At 39.9% G+C, this 18763-nt stretch overlaps 1 protein-coding gene across 2 annotated transcripts in view; it reads left to right on the forward strand.

The window, feature by feature from the left end:
- Nucleotides 1-4218: 4218 nt before the first annotated feature.
- Nucleotides 4219-18763, forward strand: part of col2a1b (collagen, type II, alpha 1b) — a 40181-nt gene continuing 25636 nt past the window's right edge. The window contains exons 1-12 of one of the 2 annotated variants that reach the window (XM_058630815.1): nt 4219-4544; nt 7569-7778; nt 9329-9345; nt 9707-9739; nt 10504-10536; nt 10746-10799; nt 12193-12294; nt 13005-13082; nt 15113-15157; nt 16323-16376; nt 17985-18038; nt 18697-18750. In XM_058630815.1, coding sequence (XP_058486798.1) covers nt 4451-4544; nt 7569-7778; nt 9329-9345; nt 9707-9739; nt 10504-10536; nt 10746-10799; nt 12193-12294; nt 13005-13082; nt 15113-15157; nt 16323-16376; nt 17985-18038; nt 18697-18750 — 828 coding nt within the window. In that variant the 5' untranslated portion in view covers nt 4219-4450. The remainder of the gene's footprint in view (nt 4545-7568; nt 7779-9328; nt 9346-9706; nt 9740-10503; nt 10537-10745; nt 10800-12192; nt 12295-13004; nt 13083-15112; nt 15158-16322; nt 16377-17984; nt 18039-18696; nt 18751-18763) is intronic. The other variant, XM_058630816.1, reaches the window with a different exon arrangement.

Here is an 18763-nt window from a genome sequence, read left to right on the forward strand (position 1 = left end):
ACAATGCATCTATCAAAATACCCTATACTAAATACATGAAAGGGTAAAACATACAGGATTCATTTTTCTGTGGGTGTCAAGTGCCAGTGTTTATTTTCCTTTTTTTCCCCCTGCAAAACTATAGTGCATAACTTTTAAATATATATATACATATATATGAATGTCTGTTATACATTCAAACCACTGTCAAATGTGTCTGCACAATGTTGATTAAGCCTACAAGCTCCATATGACTTTTCTCAGTATAGCAGTGTTTAGCGTTCCAGGCAGAGAGTGAGATGTAGGCAACAGCAACATTGCGCTGGTAAAGTGAGGAGACATCTTCAAACAGGGCGGGGTATGACTGAAAACACAAAGAAGAGCCCATGTAAACTTTCTACTGCTCAAAAAAACCTGCTCATAAATGCTTCTTACCACCGCTCGCCACCTGTGCTGCCAGTTTAGACACACAAACACTCAGTCTATCAGTCAGGTCTGATAGTTTTGCTTGACAGAGCCCATGTCCAGGTGAAAGGCAGCTTTATACCTTCGTACTTATCACGCAGTAGCACTGAAGAAGTAATCAAAATGCAGTCCGAGCACAGGGCAGTGTCTTTTCTAGGCATGATTGAGGTTTTCACTTGTGAAACAGACCGTTGTCTTGTCTGGACTCACAGACGGTGGTCTTAAAGACTTAAAATGTGTGTGTGTGCACAGACACCGAATCAGGAAGTATCAAAACTTCTTACAGACACAGGGTGTCATTTCCTTGGGAGTCATCATCAAAGAAGTCTCTTCAAAGACATCTGGGGCAGCTTGGTAGAGAGAGCATTCACTCGAACAGAGCACAACCTCACGTACGGTATCCATGCACTGAGACTGTGAAGTAACATACGCAATCTTTGCCTAGCAGCACTGTAACACTTACAACTGCTGAAAGATGTCCCAGTCCACAAAACACTGCCCCGAATGCAGCTACTACCAGCAATAAGAAAATAAGAAGCTACAGCTGTTTTTAGGTCTCTAGCCTATGAATAGATAATTGATAGTTTAGTGATCCAGAGTCTTTGATCCCTGGGTTGCACAGGGTTTATGGGCGAGCCATGGGATCACAAAAGGAAAACGATAATCATTCGCTGTGGGAAATTTTGCTATTCATAGTCAGACATCATTTATTTTTTCATGTAAGATTGCTCAGTAAGGCTTAAATGGAAAATACTGTACAACTCCTGAAAACATGCATTACATGGTTTATAAGTAGATAAATTTGAAAGGCCATAATTAAATATGACTCAGCACTATTTAGTCTTTTTTTGTTTTTGCACAAAATACATGAATTTCACTGTGCTGTGTGCATTATGTTGAGACTTGCTGGTGTCTTTACGCAAGTTTTTAGTCATTTCATCTTTTAAATCAGGTTTATTAAAAGAAGAAAAAAAACATGCCACAGAGAGATCAGAGATCAGTTATACATCTAATTATCCAACCTGCGGGCAACCACAGTTCTCCATGGAGAAACCCAGAGAGAGAGAATAACACTAATGCTGCATGGTCACAGTGCACCACCTGCTCCTGTTTCCAATGGAGTGTGAGGGGGTCAAAGATCAAAGCTCACAGGTCACAACCTGCAGAAGGGTGACCACTCTGCATAAGTGGTGCAACCAACCTGCCCCTACCTATTTATATATAGTCAGAGTTTAAGCTACAGACTACTTGGTGGTGTGAGCACTTGTGTAAGTGCTGTGATTTATAACCTGAGCTACATATGACCGGTTTAAACCAGGGACAAGAGTGTCATTCCACCACACACTGAAAGAGAACATCAAGGCTGCATTGTCTGGCTGCGTAACCCCTCCTGAATATTCTCACGTTAAAAGTTGTGGTGCAGACATTGCAGTTTAAACTGTGATGGTGGCTTTTAGACTTTTCGACAGGGAATTATGGAGAATCCGGTACATTTTCTATACAGCTGCGGTACTTGTACTGTACATTAATCTTATATTTATGAACATCTTTTTTCTACTTTTCCCTCACTAAAAATTTAGACAACCATATTGCTGTTGTTATTAAACCACATTGAAATTAGGGGTGGGCAATCTGGGCAAAACACAATATCTCAGTCCATATCCTTTAATTGCCTGACATAACTTATTATTTTGTTGCTTATAGATTGTATCAATTAACACAATGTCTAAGGAAACAATTCTTATTTTCTTTTAACTTTTGCATTCAAGAAACAATTCAAAGACTGAGCTACAGTGTAAACTCAAATAATAAAACTATTTCATATAACAGGGACTGGTGTCTCTGTGGCAGGGAGGACGCAAGCGAGAGGTCATGTGATCATGTAGGCCCACTCATGGCCACATGACACTGAATTCTGCTGCAGAGAGTTTCACTGCTTGTTTTATTGGTTTTTGCGAGGTCATTTAAATAGTGGATAACATCAATTTGCAGATCTTTAACACAACAATCGTGATATTATCTTAGACAATATATCTACAAACTATATTGAATATGATATAAAAGGTGTAGTTTGTAAATTTTAAGTATATTGACAAATGTATCTTACATTCAAACCATTTCGGATGAGTTCACAGCAGTTTTGCACATTACATGGATAAACACAATCATGATTTGGGCTTCCCACAAGTGTCATTGTGCAATTTTGAAAATTGTGTGCTCTTCCAACAGCTGCCTGACTGTGCCTGCATGTTCAATCACAGCCGGTGCTCTCTCCTTCACCACACAGCTCCAATTAAGTTTCCTGGATGCACAAGTAATGCTACGTTAAAAGACATATATTCAACACATAACTTGGTATGTATCGTATCAGAAGACACAACTGGTTTTTTCTCCTCTCTCTATCTGGCTCTGTGCGTACGTGTATGTGTAAGACTGAGAAACTAGGTTATAAACTGTCTTAGGGACCACAGATTGTTTGGTAATTACTCAAAAATGAACAGGGGGTGATAGAGGCTCCCCACTGGAGCTCTAAAACTCATTTGAGGGCAAGAGAGGCAAAATTATGCAACATTTCACACAACACAGCAACATTTAACTTCACTGGCCATTTTATTAACGCAAATATTGAATCAGCCAGTCATGTGGCAGGTATTCAAAGCATTTAGGCATTTTGAGATAGTTAGGATGACCTGCTGAGCATAAACCATGCATCAGAATTGCAAAAAAACAGGATTGAATTGACTTAAAAATGGCATGGTTGTTCGTGCCAAATGGGTTAGTCTAAGTATTTAGGGCAATGTTGATCTACTGGGATTTTCACGCACAATCACCGACTGAGCAGCAGGTCAGATGAAAATGGTCAGACTAGTTCAAGGTGATAGGAAGGTAACAAATATCTGCTCATTACAATGCAGAGGACCATCACTTACTCAGAAGACCTCACCTGACACTTTATGAGGTAAGGTGTACCAAATTAAAAATATTAAAATGCAGAGTATCATGAATAATTCTGTCTGTTTAAGAGTATTTGAAATCTGTCTCCATACCTATTTTTCCCATTAGACCACACGGTCATTTAAACAGTAACTGTTTATAAAAGCACTTTGTTTTGTTTGTTTAACATTTTGCCTTAAAATCATGCATGTGGCTCACATGTTTGAATATGAATTATAGTAAAGCAGGAATAAGATGTATAACAGTGAGGTTCACTTTTTAGTGACCCCTAAAATCCCTTTGACTCCACATAATTATTTATTATGTGAGTTTACTAACTTATAGTATTGTACATAATTAGTTTGTATTACCTGATTACAATGTCTCTGCTGTAGCCACGTTTAATCTCCTGCCTCACTGTATCTAAATACACTGATGACATTGATCTGTGTGTTACCTTTTGGTCTCCTTGCTAATATTACTATGTACTTCATTAAAGACAGATTTGTGCATGAAGTTAGACTGTTACCTGTTTATATGTTAGACTCTAACATAACAGTCTAACAGTTGGACCAAGCCCCCATTCATTTGGCGTAACGAACCTGTCCTGACATCGCTATGCTTTCTAACAAGGCCGGAGAGGGAGGGCACCAAAGTTAAGGGGAGAGTCTTAAGTGTTTTTGGGTTCAGTAGAAGCACGTGGAGAAAGGAGTGGTCTGGGACTGCAATAATGGAACCCGGGAGACAGAATGGGAGGGAAACGGGGCTCAGATTTCAGCCTGACAGGGGGTAAGGGGCCGGGCTGATATTTGGGAATATACGAAGATTCATTGAAGGCAACGGGGACATAAAACTACAGCGTCTGACCCGAAGCGGTCGGTGCTGAGTTTCTGCTGCAGGTCCAGGTCCTGCCGCTGGATTCCCCCGTTGTTTTTTTTATTTTTGGGAAGGGTGACTGTCGACGGTTGGGCTTTTGTAACTAGGGAATAACACACTAAGTACTGAGAGAATCCTCCGCTATCTTTGCACCCTTCTTTCTCCTTCAGGGGCCCTGCATGTCTAATATTTAGACATGTTCAGCTTTATGGATTCCCGGACTGTACTGCTGCTTCTAGCAACCCAAGTCTGTCTATTAACCGTTGTGAGATGTCAAGAAGAAGATGACCGTAAGTGACATCTTTGCTTTTGCTTATAAATGAAGTAAATAAGTTGCCATAAGGTGAAATGTGGAGAATACGTGTTCTCCAAGTCAAATGCTGCTGAAATATGTTATTTAAGCTTCGCGTCATGTTGCTTGAAGTGGTTGTACTTTTATCCACTCGCAACTTTTACGCACATTGTTTGGTCACTGAGTCGCAGGTAAAGTTGGCTGTTTGACTCATGATAGTTGACGACCGTCTGTCCATTACTAAATAACGGTAATAGCGGACTGTATTTATGATGAAACCAACCTCAGCTCAGTGGATATCGTCGCAATGGACGTGCGTAAAGTTGGTGGAACGGTTGAGAGGATGTGGGGCGCGCACAACGCTTGACTTGTTTTCTTGACTGCGTAAAATAGATTCATGTGTTCACGACGGTATTTATTTAGTTCTTTTCAAGTTAAGATAATAAATTATTATTTGGAGAGTGAAACTCACAAGATTTGATTCTATTTAATGGAGCTCAATACCCCCCCCTTCTTTCCCAAGTAAAGTTGCCGCACACCTGTAGGTGCTTTCAGGGAGCTGACAAGGCTTTCTTTTAACTGAATATTCAGTCAAGATAGAACGGGAGGGAGGCGGGGTACGATGGGGATGGGTAAAAAGTGAAAGGTGGTTAGGCTTAAGGGCCTTGGTGAAAGTGTTCACATTCCATTGTTGTCAGAGGGCATCCAGGCAAATCCTGGCTTGTTGGGGTAAAAAGGTGGACTAATAACCAAATTTCACTAAGAACTCTCATTAAGAATCAAATAACCATTCATACCATCTGACCTACTCTTTATCTGTTAATATAATTGGTATTAGAATATTCATCATCAGTACTGATTTTAGTATGGGAGAAATGTGAGGGGGAATGTATGCCAGCAGATCTGTGGCCAGGAATAATGTTCAATATGATTTCAAGGTTTCCATCTGCTCAAAAGATTACCAATAAGCTGTGACAGTCAGCCTATAGAGACAGAGCCAGGGTTGCAAGGGAGAGGTGAGTGGAAAGAATTAGATGGGGACTGTGTTATTGTAATGCTGAGAAGTTTAGTTTCCTTAGTATCAAATAAAGCAAAAAATATATCCTGTTTTTAAAATGTACTAAGAAATGTATTTCATTTGCTTGAAAAAGGGGGAAGTCTCAGGTTATCCTTCAGAGATGTAGGGCTCAATTAAGGTCCTTTCCTTTGCATTTTTCTGGGAGACATTTTAAGTGGTAAAGAGGTGTCAGTGTGACCTCAGCACAGCAGGCTCAGTGCCCCAGAGACACTCAGATGGGACAGCTCAATTTTAAGGCCACAGACTGACCTGTTAATGTTGGTGAGGAGGACATAAAACTAACACAACACTGGTTAAACTTATACAAATGCCGAAAAGTTGAAAAATACCTCAAAAAAGAGTTTATTCCACCGTGCCTGAAGTACACCTGGGTTCACTCTCATTGTTAATTTTACTCCCCTGGAAATCAGTACGTCTGCCAACACATGGGAAAAAGACTCAAATTATCTCCAGTGATGAAAAGCCAGCTTTCTATTAGCCTGCCAGAAAATAGAGGAGCCCTTGTCCCCAGAATATCCCCATATCAGAAGAATCTTTCACTGGCGAGTCAGAGACAGGTGCAGGCCTGTGACGTTTCATTCAGACCTGTAAAATTAAATGTCAAAACCACAAAGTATGTGCCTGAAAGCTGACCATTTTCTTTTTTCAGTGTGTTTGAACTGGCATCTGACACAAGCTATAACTTCCAGATGGGGTTTAAAATGCGCTCCATGTTTATACAAGGCAATAGTTTGTGAATTGCCCACTCTGTCCCGTTCCAGAAAGACCTCATTCATTGCTGCTGAGGTCCACTAGGTTACCTAGACTTAAGGTAAACATAGCTACTGTACTTGGTCGTTCTCCTCTCACACTCTAGGCTCCTAGTTTGTTCCCTGAGGCCTGACTTTCAGTACATCAGACACTTTCACCTTCTCTGTGCAGGTTTAATACTCCAATCAGAGCAATTGTTTGGAAGTGTTTGGTCTTCTGTTGACTTATTGAGTTATTTACACTTTCACCTCCTCTGTGCGGGTGTAATGACTCAAATCAGAGCAATTGTTTGGAAGTGTTTGGTCTTCTGTTGACTTATTGAGTGATTTACCAGACTGGGAAGCAAACTAAAGCATGGCTAATGGCCTATGCCTGTTGTTAAATTGAAAAGACCTGTATTGAAACATTCCCCACCAACATCACACATTGCTCTTTGCTCTTATTCATCAAACTGGCGTGAAAAAAACCCCACCCCATGCATTTCTCATTTATTACTGAATGTAAGGTCTGTCTCCTCTGCACTAAATTAGGGTGTCCCCTGCAATGTAAACTTGCCCTATATTTATCTTGTTGAGGAATTCAACCACATGGTCTCCACCTCCTGTGAAGTTATTGGAAGTTTCTTGCAAATCCTGTTCATCTTCATTATTCATCTTTGATGTCACACTGCCACCCTGTGGCTACTAAAAGGTTGCACGTGTTAGTTTAATAGTAGGACTTAGTCCTGGTCACTAATGATGGGGACATCTTATTTTTGTTCTTGAATTAAGGTTACTTTTGAAGCAGTGCATTAAGAAGATAGTTTTATTTAATAGATAAATATCATGGACTGTACAGTTATTCTGAATTTAGTAGCACTAGTCCGTTACTGCCATTTCATTTACACCTGGCACTTAAATATCAAATTAAGTTGTTTCTGCGATCAGTTTGCAGTCGCATCTATGCTTAATAACAGGTTTTTGTGTTGTTATTATTATTGTATTCTTTTTATTGCATTGCCATTTTTTTTTTACCTGAGCAATGTCTTTGTTTTGTGTCCCATCTCTAACATTTATAACCTACAGCAAAAACTATTCATATTATTTCTATTCACACAATGCTGTGACTGATTTTCACACCTCATGTATAATGCTGTTTTTTGTTGTTGTTTTTTGCCTGGGCCTCATTTGTGTCCATTACTATGATTCCACACAGAGGAGGATGCCTTTAGCTGTTTACAAGATGGACAGCAATATAATGACAAGGACGTATGGAAACCAGAGCCTTGTCGTATCTGTGTGTGTGACACTGGAACCGTACTGTGTGATGAAATTGTCTGCGAGGAGCTAAAAGACTGCTCCAAACCTGAAATCCCATTCGGAGAGTGTTGCCCCGTCTGCGCAGCTGACCCATCTACGCCAATTGGTTGTAATTTATTTATCTTACACCTCCCATAAATAAATTACTGTGCAAAATCATTTTGTTTGTTTTGGGGAGAAAATAACGTTGTATGAATCAAAGGTTGGCCCCTTTAATGTGATGCAGCGCAGGCTTCTGCTGCATGCCACCCTTTGATTTCATTCCTGTTTCCTGTTCCCAAAGCAAACAAATGATTAGAAATAAACAGTGACACATCTGATCATACTTCCAAGAAATGCCACCCTTACTGTCATTGCTTTTCTGAAGCTGGCTCACCTTGACCCCCATCTTGTTTGGATACTCTGTCCTTCCCTGAGTATCGTGAAAACATGTGGGAGTCATTAAGGAAATACCTCAGTCAAGCAGACATGGCCTCACAGTTCTACTCGATATCCTCTCTGTGGATTTCTCCAGATCTGATGGCAAGAAAAAGCAGCAACACTCTTCTGAGAATCGAGGCTTTTTCAAGAAATTATTTTGCCACATTTAAAAAAACCTGCCATGTCTTCCTGATAAACAAGGACCTCTTTGAGCAGCTTTGAAAGTGATGGCAAATGTGGTTGAGCAGCATCGGAAGTGTCACTGTTTGTAATGCATGCTTGTTGGTCTAAATGCTTTAATAATTGCTTATTTTCTGTTCTTTGCAAAGTTAAATGCTTAGAGGAACATCTGAAGCATAATTTGATGTTATTTACCACTTAAAATTGGGCTGGACTGAAATGTATTCAGGCCTCAGATTCGCAGACACAATGATTTCAGTTCCAATTCAGGATCTTTTTTAATTCATTTTACAGATTGTTCTGGATTATAATCAGTATTATTATTTTTAACTTCTTGAACTTTGGCTAGCACCACGCCACCAAGACCTATAAAAAGTGTGCAAACTTGCATACACTTAATTGCTTTCTAATACTGCTTATTAGGATGCTTTGAAATAGGGCTAGATGATACGACCAAAAAAGGTTGTTGATTGTTGAAGAAACTAGTTTATTATTGTTTTAAACTTTTTTATATACAGAAAACAACTTGTTAAGAACAAGCATTTAACACATCTAAGGTAACACATTGTATTACATGTGTTACCCCTCGAAGAGTGTTTGTACAATGCATACACATATATATACTCAGTCTTTGCTGTATTATATTGCAGTGTATATTGACAGTGAAGTATTTTCCCGCCCCCAATTTGCAAGATGAAAACCAAAGATCCAGCTCTGGCCTAAAAAACATCTCATTTTAATACCAAAATGAAATGGTTTATTTTGCATAGGATATTCCAGTACTCATGCCTCCTGCTGTTCTCCTTCTGCTTTAGTTCCTCTTTGAGCATTTTAGATGGCGATTCAGCAGAAAACACTTAATCACTAAAGATGGGCTTTTTTGGGTTCTACATGTGTTTGACCTTGTTGCTCTTCAGAGTAGTTTCATTTAGGACAAGTGGTTGTCAGACTGTTTTTTCCAATGTGGAAAAAAGTGTAATTCTTGTGGTTTGTTTCTGTCACCCAGTCACTAATTTTGATCTGTTCTCCTCTCTAACCTTCCTGGTCACATAACAGGAGTACCTGGAGCTAAGGTGAGACAATGGATATTAAGATGTTTTGTGTGTGTGTTTGAGAGAGCGCGAGAGATAATGATGCTACATTTGTGTGTCAGTGACCCGAAGTGCCCCTGCAATTAAATCCGTATCAGTTTTAGACCCATATCAGTGCTAAGAACCCTGTAGTTTCTAAATTTGAATTATAGTTTGATGTTAAAAAAGCATTGACAGGAGGATCATAGTTATTTTCTTCCATGTTTAAGAGTCTATTGTGTCCACAGTCTCCAAATCATGAGTGAGAAAATGACAAATGACACAAACCATGTTATTTTGACAACTGTTTATGCTAATAGCTGTTTGTTTGTTTGCTTGCTTTGCTTCATCTTTTCAATACCAGGGTCAGAAAGGCGAACCCGGAGACATTACTGATGTAAGTTGACACCGGATTACTCCTTGTACTGCAAATACAACTAAACATAGTTTTTACTTGAAAATGAATGCTCATTACACTGGTATGGGAGATCTTTCTCAATCTTTTACAAAAAACTTGCAACCCTCACTAGTAGTGAAGAAAATGCGTTAGTGAATAAAAATGTATTTGTAGTATGAGAGTACAAATAACAGAACATATTTTTAGTCTTATATTATTTTTACCAATGCACAGCATGCAGTATAAACTATTTCTAAAATGTGCCACATATTAGTCACACATTCTCCCTGGCTGTGTGGATGTGTGTAAAGAAAATAGGAAATCTAAATTAGTTTTATGAAATAAGATATTTTATGACACCAGCGTATGGAAGAAAGAGGAAGTAAAAGAGAATCTGTTTGCCCACTCATCAGGAAGTCGGCCAAGCACAGTTTCCATCATGCATGTATGATAAAAACAGTTCCACTAAAAGAGGGAGAAAGACTCTCATGCTGCTGCACCACCTGGAAATGCTTTACCCATCTGAGGGAATGCAGGTCCATGGCAGGATGCATTGTTTATTGTATGTTCTTTTTGAAACGCTTTGCCCAAAGTGATAAGCAATTAACAAGTCTGCTCTGATGGGAGAGCGAGATAATGTTTCTGCATGGAAGGCTTAACTTCAAACACAGCTTTCAGGGACTTTTCTAGGTTTTTAGGTTTAGGTTTACTTTACTTTTCACATATTAATACAAATATCTCAATCTTTTTTCCCCTCTGTGCAGGTTGTAGGACCAAGAGGACCGGCTGGCCCGATGGTATGCACCGATTGCTGTATTTGTACATTTTTCTGTAGAACGCTTTTAGGGCCTGTACTATCTTGTGTTCACGCTGCAGAAAAAAGACTGCATTCAGAGCAATGGAAGTTATATCAAATTCAACTGCATCTCGCAGTAATTTTATAGCTGTTTATTCTGCTCACGTGCACTAAAGTTACTAATTACTTTACTGTCTCCCGTTTACCCAGGGCCCATCAGGAGAGCAAGGAGCTCGCGGGTCAAGAGGAGATAAGGGAGAGAAGGTGAGTTTAGGTTTTTTTTTAATTTTATTTAAATGCTTGTCTTATTTTCACAGTGAGCCTTACATGAGGCACGTGACACGCGCTCTGCTTCCTCATGAAGTACAGTACGCCCCATTGAATCTGATAGCTTTAGGTCTTTGGGGAGGCTGGTGGGGGTGGGGGAATGAGGTACCTGCTATCGTTCATACGTCTGCAGAATGGCTGCCTTTCACTGAGCGACTCAGTCTCACCGGCCACGTGCCGTTTCCATTAGCCTGTGTGGTCTGGGTTGTTTGACAGATGTGGGACTGTCGGAGACTCACTGTGCAAACCTCTGCTGCTCTCTGAGACATCACAGTCAGCCAGTGTGGTTAAATTAGTTTTACTGCTTTTGCCAGGCTTTGATCATCGCAATAATTCATGAACTCTTGGACTGATATCGGCTGTCTGCGAGCAATTTTTATCATGTAGTCATTTATGTAGATTAGGCACAAGGTAGATAGAGTTTTGGCTATGACAGGTAGTATTTTAGGTGTTCAGCACATTCTTTGGTCATGATCCCCTTGCAGCATAATTTGTCACTACATGTACAGAGGTATGCCAGGTAGTCTGCTTTGGGCTGATAGATAGTCAGTTTTTGCAACAGCCCCTAAAGGGAGACATATGCAATTTGTTTTGAAAAAGTTTATCCTACTTATGAACTTAATTTATCTTTAAAAGGTTCAGTACGGGTTAATTCATAAAAACAGCAACACTGATGGATCAGTGTTTGCCGGTCAGGTGTTGTCAAGCCCTCTCATGTATACAGTTAGTCAGTGCAGTCTGGAGAAGGTTCAGCTAAATGTCTGTCAACAAAGGATTTCTGAAAAATGTTGTCCATCAGTCGATCGACTGCCAACAACCGTGTAACGATTTATCAGGAGTACTTCTGTTTTGAAATATTGAGACATTGGCCTAAAAACAAATCAATTCTGAATTATAGGAGTTTTATAGGGGGAAACATATGACACTAATATGGAAAGTGGATGTTATTTGCTGAGGTGCTTTTATGGTAAATACAACATTAAGATCAGTTTTAGTGAATGATGTGTGTTTTGCACCTTTGTTTGATTTCAAATTCCCTCAGTTCTCAAAGTGGACATTGAGAAGAAATTGCATATTTGTGTAAGGCAAAAATAATCTGTCAATGAATTTTTATCTTTGACACAAAATGTGTTTTGTTTCGTTGGTTACATTGACATATATTGACATGTGACACCATTTATTGACATAAATAACAACTTTTTGCAAACCATCCAGTGATTATTAAATAAGGGTTATGCTCAACTAATTATTTTTGAGTTACTTGCAAATAGCAAAAACAAAAACTTTATGGATATTTTCTTAACTTACTATTTTGTAAAATATATTTCAGGGAGGCCCTGGTCCCCGTGGCAGAGATGGTGAGCCTGGCACCCCCGGAAACCCTGGACCCCCTGGTCCTCCAGGACCAAATGGACCCCCTGGACTTGGTGGAGTACGTATCCCATGACATATTTGGGGTGCAGTCCCTGCAGACGCAGGAGCTGACAGGCTGCTGAACGGCCAAGTGTGGATTCACTGTGAATGGGTGGAATGAGCAAATTGAGAAAATTGTAAAATGAAGTATGGAAGATGGAGTGAGGCACTAAGACAACAACGAGTGGATGCAGAGACAGAGAATAGATGGAATGCCTCTGATGCTTTGCAGGAGAGAAGAAGGGAGGCGGTGGATTGAGGGGAGGGAAGCTGGTAGCTGGGCAGAGGGTATTATGATAGTCTTGAGTGGAAGAGAAGGGAATTTTCAGGTTGGGGGTGGGGGCAAGGAGACAAGGAGAGTCTTTGTGAAGGAGAGAGCGAGATGAAAACTGTACACAAGTCCCCCGTCTCTCCTCTGTCTGCATCAGAACTTACATATAAAGCTCTGCTGATGATAATCTGTAAAAAAAAAAGCTCATCCAAACACAGTACCAAGACACAACATCCTTTAAACAGTGACAAACACATAAGAAAAATACTTTAATTTTACATTATGTACCCTGAAACAGCCACTCCTTAGTTTTATATGAAGGAAGTATTGTTGTTGTCCTCATGACTGAGGGATAAAGCAGTTAAACGAATGACTAAGTTTGATTTCACCAAGATTTAAGAAATGTAAAGTTAAAAAGCCTCCATATATTAAACAATAAATTATGTTGCACTTTTCAGAACTTTGCTGCTCAGATGAATTCTGGATTTGACGAGAAGTCCGGCGGTGCACAGATGGGAGTGATGCAAGGACCAATGGTGAGCGAGCGATGATGATGACACCTGCTGCCCCACCTATGTCCCATTTCATTTCATTTACAGTCAATTATGAATCTGTTCTGATGCCACAATTTGGGGACTCGTGAGCCAAGCAAAGTGTTTAGACTGACTTGTTTTTCCGTGTGAAGACCTGATGTGAAATGATGCATCCACAAACCTCTGCTCTGCTTAAGAGTTGGAGTAAAAATGCATAACATCAGCTCCAGCTCCAGGGACTCTGCACTTCAGCCTTTATGGAAGAGCTAAAAAGTGCTTCATTAAATCCACCAGAGAAGGACTGCATTGTTCGCAAATATGTGAACTGCAAGATGGACACGTCATCCCCGCTGTCCTTCATCAGGAGAGAAGATGCCAATGTATAGGATTTACAATCATCAAGCCTGGGAGGAAATCTACAAAGACGAGTCCAAGCAGAATGTAGCCTCACTTGTGTTTTTCACCTTCTTTGAAAATCATTTGGGAAGAAATAAAATGAAAACTTTCCCAAGTATTGAAGACAAAAAGCAACACAGTTCTGTGTCCTGAAGGAAAATAAACACCTCACATGGAGTACGGGGGTATAATTTTATAAATTGAGGAAGCAACCATTGATGGTCGTTACACTCAAAGCCCATGAAAAACCACTGCTGCCATCAGTTAGCTGGCATAGCAGTGTGCCTGGGATGGAGTAAGGAGCACACACTGGATGCTATTTTGGTGTAGAGAGCCACAGAGCAGCTTGGCAGTGTCTCAGCTCAGAGGAGAATTGAGACACCAGGAGGGAGGCGGTGGTGGTGTTGGCTGGAGCCGATCAGATCCCCACAGCCAGCAGCAGTATGTGTGTGTCTGTGTGTGTCTTTACTCCTACTGACTGTCCCTTCACATGTCTGTGAGCAGCACCACAGCACTGGGCCCCATTTGAAGTCAGCCTACGCTTAATTTAGCATTTTGCGAGCCTGCAGTGGGAGAGAGAGAGAGCAGTGAAAGAACAGACTGGACTGATGTTTGAATCTTAAATTGAGTGTATGTAACCCACTCATGTATAAACACACACACATGCACATACTGGATGCCAAACCATATCCATACACCCACATACCAAAGCCTCAAACAATGCTTTAACTGAAATGTGCACACACAAACACACAAGTCTCTAAAAAAACACATCCCCTCTAAAGTCCTGGAGATACAGAGCCCCATTGATAAGTGTATACCGACTGTGGTGAAGGCTTCCCACACCCACTGAAAGGTGACATTCATTCCCTTCTGAGGACCACTGTGCCTTGCTGTGACATTTTCTTTGGCTGCTATCCCTGATGTATTTAAGTGGAACCACGATGCTGAAATGAGGCATTTATAGAGGAAAACCTCCTGTTTTGATTGAAGATGAAAGCTGCCACTAGTAATCTGAATCAAGGCACGTTGGACGTGTTCATTTCTACCTCCTGTTGAGCACTGGTGCATGAAGTTGCAGTAGAAATGAGTTTGCCATGTGACTCCAGCCAGACGCTCTTGCAGAGGAGATTAAAGCTCACACAGTCACAAAAACATGTCACCTTGTCTTGTTTCGCTGCCTGAAATCTCTCCTCATATTCCAACCAAGACAGTTCACCATTAACTTGATTTTCGTTCTGTGTCAGAGTGTTTGAAGTCATGTAGAGTTCAAGCACTTCCCTCAAGTGTACAGCACCACTGCCGATGACCTTTGAGCCACACACAACATGTGGGAAAAAAGAGCTTGACAGAGAAACGGTGAATGCAACTCAGGAATTCCAAAGGATTTATGGATTTGACACATGCAGCTGATGAGCGTTGTGTAGCTTTAGGGCAATGCGGGTAAAATGTATTTTTATAGCTTCTGACAGTGTTCAAGTGGACAACAGTGCCAGCTTTTCTCTTCAACAGGATTAAATAATTAAAAATAATCATGCCCTAGTCCTCTTTATACTGAGTTTGAGTGACGGTTATAGGATGTGATCATATGTCAATCATCTCATTTTTGTGTCTCTTGTCTTTTTTGTTCCCCTCAGGGCCCTATGGGACCCAGAGGACCACCTGGCCCCTCTGGATCACCTGTAAGTACCTGCTGTACTCCCCAAACAGCACATAAGCCAGGGCACACCTGCAGACAAGATTCTGCATGACAGGATACTGAGCCCTAAATCTTATTATTGTAATGTGCTTGACTGTAAAACACAGTGTTTACTTTTCTTGAGTGTATTCAATAGTATTTATCTATGGATTAATATCACTAATGGTCCGTAAATGATCAGCAGAGAACATTACTACATTCTAGCAGAGCACACAGGCTGCAGGGCTTTTCCCTTCAAGCCTGCCACGAGTCAGACAAACTGTAGAGCACCTGACACTTAACCTTCCACAGTCTACTGAGATTAACTGGCCAAACATAACTAACCCCCCCCCCCCCGCCCCTGCCTTTTTCTCTTCCTGCCCACAGCTGAGCTCTAACCACAGTCATCTCTATTAGCTATTAGGTTGTAGGCAATGCCAGCTGACTTGCCTCAACTTGATGGTTTAATCACCCTATAAGCCCACATATGGAGAGAAGCGTTTTCTTCTTGGACCCCATGACAACAGAGTGATTAACATTTATAGGGAATAAGTGCCACTTTAAATCACTGCAGTTTGAGTGTATAGTGCATACTTCCTTTGGCAAGGGACACCTGCTAAGGTTTAAAAGTTAAACTTAACAACTTAAAAGTATTAGTTGATAAAGTGATTTGTCAATTTAAGGAAAAAGGGAAACTATAAATAACTAACAATTGAGTTCTTCAGTGTTTTTTCTAAGGAAAAATAGAACGGAAAATCCTTCACATTCTTCAGTGTCAGGTTCTTCAGACTGAGGAACTGTAAATCATTTACATTTGGACTTTTTTTTTTTTTTTTTTTAGATGAACCAATTTATGGATTGAAAACAATAATCCCTACACAAGATTACTGACATCAAACACAACGAAAGTGTGTTTAGGGTTCAAAGAAAATGTTTAATTTTCATTAACTGATTAATTGTTTGGCAATTTGGAATATAGTGACAAATGCTCATCATCTCCTAAAGCCCAAGCTGATATTGCCTGTTCTGCCAATTTGGGTCAAATATTTACGTTTGAGAAGCCACAAACAGATCATTTATGTTTCCCTGTTTATTCATATCATATTCTACTATTAATATAAAACGTTTGTTTTCTCATCAACCTTCTGCTTTCTTTCTCTACATCTCAGGGCCCTCAAGGTTTCCAGGGCAACCCAGGAGAGGCTGGAGAGCCTGGACAATCTGTAAGTGTCGCACAGGAAACTATTCCCTCTAATTTTTCTTGGTTTCTTTTTAATTCATGTTTCTCTAAAGAATATCACAGATTGTGATGGTGTGTTTCTGAAAACAAAGAAAATTAAATGAATAAAATGTAAAATAAAAAAACAAAATCATTAGGTAGGCACCGCTAAACTAAAAAGCAGTCTCTTCAACCTCATCATCTTCAGATTTATGTGGAAATGTCAGTCACAGCTACTGCATTGTAGCTTTACCTCATTTCCATTAACACCTTTTTAATCTTTCACCGTCAACCACAAACTACGACAACCTGTGGACAAGCCTGCTGCTGACGTTTCAACACTCATCAGTTTGTCTCCATGGTGCTCACGTTCCAAACACACATTATGTGAAGCCTGAAAAAAGATGGACTGACTGTTGTCTTTACACATTTCCTTTCTTCTCCCATCTTCTCAATGATAGCTTCTAATGTTTATCTCGTGTATTCCTCCTCAGATAATTCTGTAACACTGAATAACTTCACTCACACATACTGCAGGGCACTTTCCGTTTGTTCATTATTTTGTCATTCATTAATTAATGTCTGTCTGTCTCCTCGCTGCACCAGCATTACCCTTTCTTGCCCTTCCTGTAGATTTACAAACTCAGACTATCCTCATTTCCTCTCCGTTCTCCCAGCAGGTAGAGAACAGGGTCTCCCCACTGCTGTGTTAATCTGCTCCTATGGGGTTCAGATAAGCGTGTCTTTTGAAGACACGCCAGCACATCATTAAGTTTGATTAAAATCATGCTTCCTACCACAAAAATAACCTGTCAGTCGTAGATGAGGCAAAGTGTTTGTGAAGTCCAGAGGAAACTTGTTGCCCCCTTTTTTTTTTACCTAAGTAAGAACATTACAAACACAATATCATTCAAATGTAACTGTTCTTACACACAACTTATGTGTTGTTGCAGGTCATAGTGTTAAATGTGAGCGCCTCAAAGTTTCACTTGCTTACTAAAGACACACCAATGCAGAGAAAAGAGAAAGAGGTCAAACATAATGATACACATTTAGTTAGGAAGAAACTGTAGACAGAGAGAGATAAAGACTGAGAATAATCTTCTGGTCACAATCTCTGACTTCTATACAGTCATTGAGAATTGCACTATTGTCATAATTATTAAGGATGTAAATCCTTTTATGTGCTTGTGTATGAAAAAACATACTCGCTTTAAAAAAAATTAATAACTTAAAGTCAACAATGTGTGCAGCACAAGGTCTTCTCGCTGCAGCACTGAGCTGGATTTAGTGTCACATGACCACTAGTGGGCCTACTTGATCACATGTCTCACAGGTGTTTGAATTTTGAAAGAAAATAAGAACTGTTTTCCTTAAACATTGTGTTAAGATAATACAATTCAAACAACTTTTTTAAAGGATGTTGACTAAACAACATTGTTGTTGAAATCCTGCTATCGCCCACTATTGTTCACTTATTTACTTGAGAACTGTTAAGAAGAGCATACATAAGATACTGTATTAATTATGATGCAAAGCTCAAAATGTTGCCCTCTGTTGGTTATGAACTGTAATGTCTCACCTTGGGTTGTTTTCTCTTTTCTACTATTAGGGCCCCATGGGTCCCCGTGGCCCCGCTGGACCCCCTGGAAAACCTGGAGATGATGTAAGTGTGACATCATAAATCAGAAAATGTTTATTTAATAGTCTTGAACCCCAACACATCTACTTGTTAAACTGCTTTCCTCAATATTTGCAATTGGGTGAACATCTAAAAAAATGTCCACTGAATGCCTTATTGAACCGCTGTGTTACGTCATAATTGTTGAAAAATAGTTTATTATTTAGTATTAGGTTCCCATTCATGGCTTTATGACACACTATATTTACATAAAAATACAGAAAGACTTAGTTATTTGTTTAAAGCGTAATGTTATAAATTCTAATTCTAAGTCCACTGACTTGGTTAGCTTTGTTTGCGACCATTTGTAATGAATATTATGTTCAGCCTCTTGCTATTGTTATACTACCAAAACCATCTTTACATGAGAATTGACATAATTCAATATACAGTATGTAGCCTTTAGTGTATTCATACCATAAAAACATCTTCAAAGTGTAATGTCTGCGTTTAACCACATGGTGACAGCAGACATGCTATTTCTCGGTGCAGCCACTAGGGGCAGTCACCCTCACAACAATGACATAAAGTAAAAAAAATCAGTATTTTACATTTTAAAAAGCTCCTGCACCTGCATGAATTTCACAAAATCACACGCCATACGTTTTATGTTTTCATCTTTTTCCTCTTGTTCTTTTTTTAGGGTGAAGCAGGAAAATCTGGCAAATCAGGTGATCGTGGACCTGCTGGACCTCAGGTGAGACAGTTTT

Source organism: Solea solea, chromosome 6 (assembly GCF_958295425.1).
Source record: "Solea solea chromosome 6, fSolSol10.1, whole genome shotgun sequence".
In the NCBI taxonomy this organism is placed as follows: Eukaryota; Metazoa; Chordata; class Actinopteri; order Pleuronectiformes; family Soleidae; genus Solea; species Solea solea.